The 10,174-nt window shown below is 45.9% G+C and overlaps 1 protein-coding gene across 1 annotated transcript; it reads right to left on the minus strand.

Moving 5' to 3' along the window:
* Positions 1 to 1,311: 1,311 nt before the first annotated feature.
* Positions 1,312 to 9,152, minus strand: LOC125543865 (ABC transporter G family member 37). The gene is made up of 20 exons (XM_048707357.2): positions 8,564 to 9,152; positions 7,143 to 7,476; positions 6,977 to 7,053; positions 6,781 to 6,834; positions 6,574 to 6,664; positions 6,139 to 6,440; positions 5,767 to 6,048; positions 5,365 to 5,678; positions 5,063 to 5,223; positions 4,847 to 4,950; positions 4,608 to 4,764; positions 4,236 to 4,489; positions 3,809 to 4,141; positions 3,427 to 3,717; positions 3,265 to 3,348; positions 3,039 to 3,172; positions 2,732 to 2,959; positions 2,460 to 2,631; positions 2,018 to 2,272; positions 1,312 to 1,913 (listed from the first exon to the last, which is right to left on the minus strand). Exons 1-20 carry the CDS (start codon positions 9,011 to 9,013, stop codon positions 1,641 to 1,643), a joined length of 4,350 nt encoding a protein of 1,449 aa, XP_048563314.1. The 5' UTR covers positions 9,014 to 9,152; the 3' UTR covers positions 1,312 to 1,640.
* Positions 9,153 to 10,174: the final 1,022 nt, after the last annotated feature.

A 10,174-nucleotide genomic window follows, 5' to 3' on the forward strand; every position in this document is an offset into this window, starting at 1 on the left:
CGCTGTGGACGTCACATTCATATTTGTTTTGTCGTTTCAGTTTTATTATGGATTTATGTGAGTGCTTGTGTCTGTGCTGATATCAAAATTAGATACGCAAAGACAGGATACCATGTCGGATCAAAGCAAATGGGAGAATTCATTAATTAATCGGCAGCCACGCCAGCCGTCCCATACCGTCACTATCACCTGGTCCTTTGCTGGCAGAAGACTCCCGAGTCTCGTCCGGCACGTGGATATATCTGGGCGAAGCAGAGTGTAGCAAAGAGCCAGGAGCAGGAAATTATGGCGAATGGAGTCGGGTAATAGGGGCGGCACCTGTGTTTGCCTGGCCTTCTCGAGAGAATTGACATCCGAAAGAGGACAGACGACGCCAAATATAGTGACGTGACCTTTTAGGGATTTGCTCCGCAAGTAGTAGTTTATGTGACTTGTATGATCAGTTGCTTTTCTAACTTTTGAACTCGAAAATCTGGAAAATATGCCTGCTTAATGTTACTTTTTGAGTGTTCTCTGTAATGCCATCCATCGTCATCTCTTGCATGGACATGCATGATGTCATTGATGAATCCAGTTCCCAAGTTGGACAAACTAACGGGCAAATTACGAGTTGACCAAACCTAATATAGTTTGAACTAGAATAATTAAAGATACATGTGTTGTAGAGTCTCGAATTAGGCTTTCAGTAACTGAAGAACAGAAATCGAACAAAAAGACGAGCACAAAGGTGCAAAAACTCCGCGAAAACGCTGCCCGGCAGAAGCTGGATTTGATGGCAACAAGAAAACTCTATCGAGAGAACTCAGGGCTTTTTTGGATCACAGAATTAGAAAACACAGGAATTCAAAAAATACAGGAATTTGACGGGATTGTAGGTGCAAAACAGAGGATTGCAAAACAAAGGAAAACTGCAAGAATGGTCATTTGGATGGAACACAGAAAAAACATAGGAAAAGTGCCTCGATCCTACGCGAATCAGTGTAAAAAAAAGATTAGCAGAGTTGGAATGCAATCCATAGGAATTTTGGAGGTGTCACTCCTTTGATCCAAAGGGCTTCCTTAGGAAAAAACCAATGGATTGGAATCCTTCAATATTCCTATGAAAATCCTTCAATCCAAAGAGGCCTTCAAATAGAGATAGTACAATTTCCTGGGCCCATTAGCCAGCCTCTTGGTTAGCAGAACTGATGAGATGATAGTTACCCAAGGAAACATACTCACTGCGGCGCTGCCACTAAGTAATCAAACAAATCTCGAGATAAAACAATTGCTTTGTAATTTTTGGGCAGCAATGGGAAGTTTCACAAGGGATTGAAGAATCAACAAAATTTCTGCCTCCATTAACTCGTCAGAAATGACAACATTACTGGTCGGGTTTACATTCTCCGACGAGAAAAGTAAGTAGCAGTTACTCAGCTAGAGCTGGTAAAGAAGCTGGAGGCTCAACAAGACTAATTAGCCTTTCCTACAAGTCCTAGAGAGTAGAGAGCATAGTTGTGCGGAATTTCTACATGCTTGAAATACAAAATAACCTCTATATCATCTACAGAAACAACTATACTTTGTACAATCCATCCGCACTGGCTGTTGGACAGCAGTATGGCACTACGTACAAGGAATCTGAAAGAATGTCATCCTCCTCATCTTTTCTGGAAGTTGAACCTCATGATGGCGAAACTAAACAGGAAGGCGAACAGCACGGTGAAAGCAACGTGCACCACCGCCACAACCCACAAGAAGTCATGATGGAAACCAAAGTAGTCCGTGACAAACTGGGCCACAGTTATCTGTGGGCCTGGAACTCCCTGATCGAGCGGTTGTTGGATATCACCAAACTGGGAGGCAACCAGTCCGTATAGCGTCCATGCCACCGGGCAAATCCATGAGTACCACCTCCACCAAATAGGAAGTTTCTGAATTAAAAGTTCAATGGATGAGTAATGTGAAAGACAAGGAGCACTGGTAAGTACAAAGTTTACACACAAGAAATGAAAAATGTATCAAGAGTGTAACTTACAGGTCGGGGGATAAGATATCCTGAGAAGAGGTTCCATACGTTGTAGAATGCTGATGAGATGATAGCTGCTATGCTCTCATTCGGCGTCAAGCCAACAGCCATCATTCCATAGAACGTGAAATATAGCATGGTGAAGTACATGAAGAACAAGTACCACAAGAACTTGGCAACTGTCCATTCGAATCCAATCATGGAATAGACTAGCCCACCATATATCAAAGCCTGAACCAATACGTACGGAAATTCGATAGCAACCTAGAAAAGGGATAACATGACATTGTTTAGGTTCCAGGATTGAGATAATTCAAGAATGTTGATAAACTGAGCCATGATAAACTGCCAGTTCTGTTACTTTAACCACGGCTGTGACTTCGATTGCCAGTCTCAAAGGTCATTCATACATATGCCATGAAATAGGTAAACCGAGAGTCTAAGAAATTACCTGTCCAAATGCATATGGAAAAGCTGAATACATGCCAGCTGCTCTTTCCCGGTAAAAGACTGTTCGCTCCACCACGACAACTGGTTGAACAGAACCAGAATTTTGCACTCCGATGTATAGTACTGCAGCATACATTGATCCCATGGCATTGAATAGATCCTGTGATCTTCGACTGCATCGCGATATAAGGCGTCAGATATATCTTACTTGAAGTAGCTACTATATCCAAAGTACAAAAAAAATGAAGTTATAGTATCAGTTAGGAGATGTACGTTTTACTTCCAAGGTCCCAGAACATCGTTCCGAACATTAGCGCAATGACGATGGTGAAGAGTAATCTCACTGCCGTGTAGGATGGGTTTCTCCAATATGACAACTTTTGCTTCCACAAGCAAGCTAGACACTGTGTGACGAATGATCTAGAGTACTGTGTAGGGAAGTTGAGATCACTAGAGCCAGGAGCTGGCATGCTTAGCTCCTTTATGAGTTCCTTGTTCCTTCTGAAATTGCGAAAATGAAAAGTAGTTAGAAGTGTCACTCACGCTACAATGTATATAAATGTCTTGTGGGGAAGCTTACTGATATAGTTCTGATTGTCTGTAAACTTCAGCGAAATCAATACCAAGCATTTCCTCCTGCGCACTAGAGGACACTTCCAACATCCATGTCGCTGGGTTATATCCATCTTTTATCTTACTAATGCCTTCAATTTCCTGAATAAACGTACACAAGGAATGTTCGATGTGATCTAGCTGGCAACAAGAGTTACAAGGTGTGGTACAACTGCTGGTTTTGATCTTCTTACCTCAAAATACTCAATCAAATTTGCTGAATTTTGGCCAACAGGACCAACATAAATTTCTTCTCCCCCTCTCTTCATCAAGAAAAGCTGCAGCCATACATAGTCACTATATGACCTTAATAAAGCTAAGGATAATAACTGAAATAGAGAATAATGAATAACTACCTCATCAAATGCTTCAAATATGTCAATACTTGGCTGGTGGATGGTGCAAACAACGGTCCTGCCAGTGTTAACAGTGTTCCTAACAGTCCTCATCACAATTGCAGCTGCACGAGCATCAAGACCAGATGTTGGCTCATCCATAAAAATGATTGACGGGTTAGCAACAAGCTCCACGGCAATTGTAAGCCTCTTGCGTTGCTCAGTTGATAGACCATTCACTCCAGGGAGCCCAACAAGTGCCCCCCTCAATGATGTGAGCTCTACAAGATCCATGATCTCCTCGATGAACATCTGTCATCACAGTTCAGCCGGTAAGATCTCCAATCAGATGAGAAAAAAGAAATCAAGAACTGGTCATTTGCCTAGATCAAAGCTAACTAACCTTTCTTCTTTCTGAGTCAACCTCTGCAGGAAGCCGCAGCCATGCAGAAAATACGAGTGATTCATATATTGTCACATGTGGAGAATGAATATCATTTTGCTCACAGTATCCCGATATACGTGCAAAGGTCTCTTGCTTCTTTGGATAGCCTGATACGGTGATTTCCCCCTCTATGTATCCTCCGGTTTTCCTACCCGCTAAAACATCCATCAGGGTTGTCTTTCCAGCACCACTCACACCCATTAATGCAGTAAGTACTCCTGGCCTAAAAGAACCACTGACACCCTTCAAAAGCAACAAGCGGTCTTCCGTTACTCCTTGTGCTTTCATTGCCTGCGGATATAAAGCAATATACCTGGGTAAGCAAACTTGGGTAATGGGTATACAATCATAATTGTGCTCTCATGTTCATTGATAGGAAATTTACCTCTGGCATGTCCACCGAGTATTTTGTGTCGTTAAAGGTGAGTGACAGTGGTGTAAATGGAAGTACCATTCTCTTCCTGCTGTCACTAGAGTCCACGCCACTAATCCCCGAGTTCCGGTCACTAATGTGAGATAATTCCAATTCCTGCTTCCTAGAATTCTTTTCCTTATGACCCTCTAGAGCTTTACCAGTTAAATTTGCATGTTTTTCTTTCAGTTCCTCTTCAGACATTGATGGGTGAGCGTCTGTCAATGCTGCAAAGAAAAGAAAGTGGCTACAGTTATTATCCTATAAGTTAAATGCCTTAGTTATAACCTGCAAATGTTGATTATCTGATCCTTGATAAATAAGTAGTTTTGTAAATATACTTACGACTCAAAACTGAAAGTGCTAAGGTGTAGAGCAGGTTGAAGAGGAGAGTGTATCCAACCATGGCACCAAGCCCAATCCAATACCACTTAGCTTCCGTAAAGATGCCACGATTCTTAAGCACGGTAACTCCAATGGTCTCATTTGTTCCACTAACAATCTGTAAAATATGAATACATGTTGAATTTTCTATGTGTGTGTCGTGGTGACTTTGATTTCTTCTCAAGACAGAGGGTACTTACTTGGTTCCAACTGGGCCCCAAAAATTCGTTTGTTGAAATAGCGTTCTGTGCATATGATAGGGGAGATATCCAGTAACCCCAAATCCACCACTTTTTGATATCAGCTGGAAAAGACAAATAAGATGGTACCATGTAAGCAAAAATCAACATTTAGTTCCATTGTTGTCATGTAAAGACGGCAACATTCTTTTTATCATGGTCGAGCCAGTAACTTACGTCTTGCAAGGATAAAGCCACCCAATGCTGCAAAAGCCAACAGTGATAAAGGTCCAAAGGTGTGGGACACAACCATGTCTCTTCCAATTCCAGCAATGAAGCGGAACAGCGAAGATGACATCTGATTGATCGCAAGGAGCAGCAGATACTGCTTAAAGAACCTGAGCACAAGAAATCATTCAGACTTCACAGAGCTAGTTCTTGTGGAGCAATAATTTAAAATACTTGCTCACAAAAATACATAACTGCCTAAGAAGCAATATAATTGTGTAAGCAAATTGATGTTTGCATCAGTGTCATACCTGCTTACACTGGGATCAAATCCAATGACGTAATACGTGGTGAAAACATAAACTCCAACTTCAACAAACGTGATAGGGATCTGAAGAATCCACGATGGTATGGTGTAGGCCCATGCAGGAAAGAAAAGAAGATCCCTCTGCTTGAAGAAGACAGGAAGTTTCATGACGGTCATCGCAAGCTCCGCAAAACCATTAAACATTATCGTGTCGAGAGCAAAGAACAGCGCCCCCAAATAGATTGTTCCATATTCAACATTACGGCGCATGTTTGTACGGAAAAATGTGGTCATCACAATGAACGCCATCAGAGTTAGCTGCAATGATGGAAAGGTTCAGATTGATGCTACCTAATAATCTCCATCCTAATAAATCAAGGAAAACATATTAAAGATATGAACTTACATTGACAGCTTTAAATATGTACATGAATGCATTCCTCTTCATGAGTAGAAGCTCTCTATCAATAGTAGCTTTCAGCAACTCCATCCTGCTGACACCAAACTTTGAAGTGGCCAGAGCAGCAGGGTGGCTTCTGGTCCTATCAAATGGCACTTTAAGCTCATTCTCTATCGACTTGCCCACATGGAAGGAACGGAATGCATCCGCAAATTGCTTGACAGGTACAAAACGATATGGCCTATCACCCCTGTACCAATATTGCTCCTGGTCTTTCTTTGATGTCACCTTTTCAGTTATTCAGAGATTTCAGTACCGTTCTCTTTAAGAAAAAACAGAATCACATCTGTAATAAGAATTTATAGATGAGACACATACCTCCTGTAAAAAGTCAGCAACACCCTTTCTGCCAGGGCATTTGAAGCCCATGAACTCAAAGAACTCGAGCACATTTTCTCGGGGGCCCTGGTACACAACCTGCCCGTCAGAGAGGAGTATAATGTCGTCAAACAAGTTGTATGTTTCAGGAGCTGGCTGCAGCAAGGAGATGACAGCAGTTCCGCCTAGGATATGGATAGTCTGCCTGAGAGAATTCACAATCTGGTATGTGGTTGAGCTATCCAGTCCAGTGGATATCTCATCCATGAACAGAGCTTTTGCAGGGCCAACAAGCATTTCACCTGTGCATTGAAGATACATGAGTTGATTAGGAATTTCTTAAATAAGACAATTTTACTGTGATGAAGAAGGTGCAGGTCTCGGATTGCTGTACAAATATAAAATGAACCTCATTCTTGGTGAAAATATATATACCTGTTGTGACACGCTTGCGTTGTCCACCAGATATACCCCTTAGCATCTCATTGCCTACCAACGTGTCAGCACAAATATCCAGCCCTAGTATCTGCAGTTACATACAAGAGTAACAGACATGAGAAGTCGTCATTCTATTAATACACAAATGTACATAAGAATCATCCTTGCGGTGCTTCAGCTGGACTCATAGGTAGCAGACTATACCTTGAGTATGTATTCTGTCACAATACTGGATTCTTGCCCTCCCATCGCTGAGGCCTACAGGGCGTAAGTAATGAAACAACTGTTAACTAATTTACTGATAAACAAGCCTTGTTCAAATGATTGTCCTCAATCCTAAGCTAGCCACATAAACAGCTTTAAGAAGCATAAAGTGCTCTAAAATGTGATAACATCTCACCTTCATGTAGACATCGATATCATGATCTGGCTTGATGTTCGCTGCCTTTTCCCTTCTCGCCAGCTCAGTAAGCATCTCTAGAAGAAGCAAAACAGCAAAGCTCAGAGCCTATCGCCATGATGCCATATAAGATAAGCACATTCCCAATAATTAGGCAGCAGCATACCATATCTAGTGCCAACACCTTGGCACCGAGCCGAGAAGGCCAGCGTCTCCCTCACGGTCATCTCCCCGATGTGGAGATCGTGCTGGCTGATGTAAGCGGCGGTCCTCTGCGGGACGAACTCGTCCATCGCGTGGCCGTTGTAGGTGACCTTCCCGGAGACCTTGAGGTCCTTGTCGAGCTTCCCTGCCATGGCCAGCAGCAGCGTGGTCTTGCCGGAGCCAGGAGGCCCGAGCAGCAGCGTCATCCTCCGGGGCTTGATGATCCCGCTGACGTCGTGGAGGACGGTCATGGCCTGCTTCCGGCTGGGGATGACGTGGAGCGCGTTCCCGACGGCCTGGAGCACACCGAGCAATCAACAGACTTAGATATCGAGAAAGGGCACGGTTCTTCCAATGGCGTGGCATGCGGTGGGCGGTGGCGCTGGCGAAACGAGGTGGACGCGCACGCCATGCGCTCGGCGGAATGCCGCAGAGCCGCGCGGCCGATGCGCCAGCATCGCGTGCCATGGTGTGGAGGTCGGACGATTCCGTGGCGTGGACGGGGATGCGGTGGAGGTGGACCCAGGTAGGGAAAGACCGTTGCGGCGCCGTGCCGGTGCCGGTGGCCATCGGCGGAGGTTGCTTTTTTTAGTGAGTGATGATGAAGTCGGGGTAGGAGCGGCAGGCTCCGTTGCGGGCCGAGCCCGGCGTCGCAACGGTTTTGGACTCTTGTTGGGCTACTTTACGCTAAGAAATTTCGTACACTTTTGTCTAAAAAAAAGAAATTTAGTACACTCCTAAAGATCCCTTTTCTGGTCTAAATAAACATTTATCTTTGGAACAGAAAATTATTAGGACTTGGTGCAACTGAAAGGAGAACGAATTAGGAGTTGAATATTATTATTAGGTGGCGGCTAGGTTTAATAAATCTGGAATTCTGAAGTCAGAGAAAAAGCCTCGAAAGCGAGACACGGTCAGAGTAATATTTTGTGTAGGACAAGTGGCCGAAACGGTAGAAAATATCACGCGCCGAGAGGCGACTCACCTACCGCATTGCTTGGTGATGAGCCAAAAGCATACAGCTCGCTGGCAAGTTGCAATCGCAAGAAGGGGAAAACAAAGCCCCTACTTGGCTTCAATTCTCGCAGCGTCGCTGTCGAGCAGTGTATATAACCATAAGAAAAACGAAAGTGCACTGTCACTCGCGGAACCAGCGGCACCTAAAGCAGCCCATACTCATCGACTAACTGGCCCTACCATGCACCAGTGCTCGGGCTCGGCCAAGCCAGACTGATTAGTTAACGGAGCAGGTCATCATTAACTATGATCAACATGCTTGTTCCAACGGTGCGGAGAAAAACAAAGACAAGCTGAAGCTAAGCCGCCATGGACTGTGGCATCGGTTTTGCAGCGGAACTGAACTTTTTGTGCAGGCGGCTTTACCTCGAGGGTGTTGGTGACGGAGTTGATGAGCGTGGGGAGGCCGCGGTTGCCGACGCGCACCTCGGCCTCGATCTCCAGCTTCTCGAACCGCACCTCGATGGTGGGGTAGTCGATGCCCACCCTGTCCATGCGCTCCTTGAGCTTGAGGAGGAAGTTCTCGTGGTCGTCGTCGGCCGCGCGGACCAGCCGCTCGATCAGCGCCCGGCTCTCGTGGGCGCCCAGCCGCCCCACGTCCACCTCCACCTTCTCCCCGCCGTCCTCCACCGTCAGGATCCCGCGCCGCACCCGGTCGTACGTGGGCAGACGCTCCAGGGCCGCCCACCGCAGCGCCTCCTCGTCGTCCTCCTCCTCCTGGAACCGCGACGACGTCCGCGAGAACACGTCGTCGCCGCGACGCCATAGCGAGCTGTCCCGCCGCAGGCTCGTCACCCGGTGGATCTCTCGATCCATCCTCGCCTTTTTTGCTTACTTACTTATCTTCCTCTTCTTCTTCCGTTGATCACTCCCTCTGCACTGACTTGGCTTAGCTCTGTTGCGCAGCTCCTCCTTGCCTTGCGACAGGGGGCTGTTTTGGCTTGGGGTACGAACTGGTACGAAGGGAGCAGACGAAGGCGTCTCTATATATACGCCCAGGAGAAGAGAAGAGAAGGGAATGGTTGAAGCTGGTGAGGAGGAAGACCACGCCAGCCAGCCACATTATCGAGTTTCGCCTCACCTACCTTGAGCGAGTCCTTGACCTGGACACATTTTGTGCAGGTCCGGTGCACTGTGCGAGCTTGGACCCGGCACGGGATGTGGTCGTCGAACTGCTAGATAATGAAACTGAGCTTTCGAGCTAGTAGCTCTTCATTTTTCACGCGCGTGTTTACACCCGGGCGGGGGAGCTTCCTGGCATCAGCGGGGCTTTTGTCTCTGCGTCGAGGCCGAGGCCGAGGCGGGCAGTGGTCAACATGCATGTCTCGCAATTATTCGATTCGAGGCTGCTCTTGCGTCTTGCCCCCGCGGTAGGTTCGTTTGGCCAGTGATAGTATGATATTACGAAGAGGGCAGCCGCCTGCAGCCACTTGCAGCCGCAGAGTGTATACTACTACGACTACTACTAGTCCCTGATTCTTAATTATAGTGTCTACTTTGGATGGGTGTGGTTAAACAAATCGCGTCCAGCTAGGACGATAAGGCCCGGCGACGACAACGGCGGCTGCGACCGTCGGTTCCTCCATCCAACGGCTCGCCCGAGATTGCATCACCCATTCATTTCGTTGGGGTGTCGACATGAGCAGTGACCGATACATTATTCATGGCCACCCAATCACGTGTAGAAAAGTCTTTTCAGGCGAATTCTCGCCCCAGTTGGTCCAATTTCTCTTCATCCATTGGTTTATCCTATCTTTTCTTACATGTACTGACGATGTGCATTTTAACTAATTTCATATTTTTATCTTGGGTCTCTTTCCCACGGAGAAATTAAGATCCACAATAGGGATTTTTTTAACACGATACATATGCAGATGCTTGTACATAAGCACATACACTCGCCCCATGAACGCACACACACCCTATCTCTATGAATCTCCGAGAGACCGAGCTGACAAATCATATTGAAATTGACAA

This window comes from Triticum urartu, chromosome 3A (assembly GCF_056163025.1).
Source record: "Triticum urartu cultivar PI428250 chromosome 3A, HENAU_Tu73, whole genome shotgun sequence".
Taxonomy (NCBI): Eukaryota; Viridiplantae; Streptophyta; class Magnoliopsida; order Poales; family Poaceae; genus Triticum; species Triticum urartu.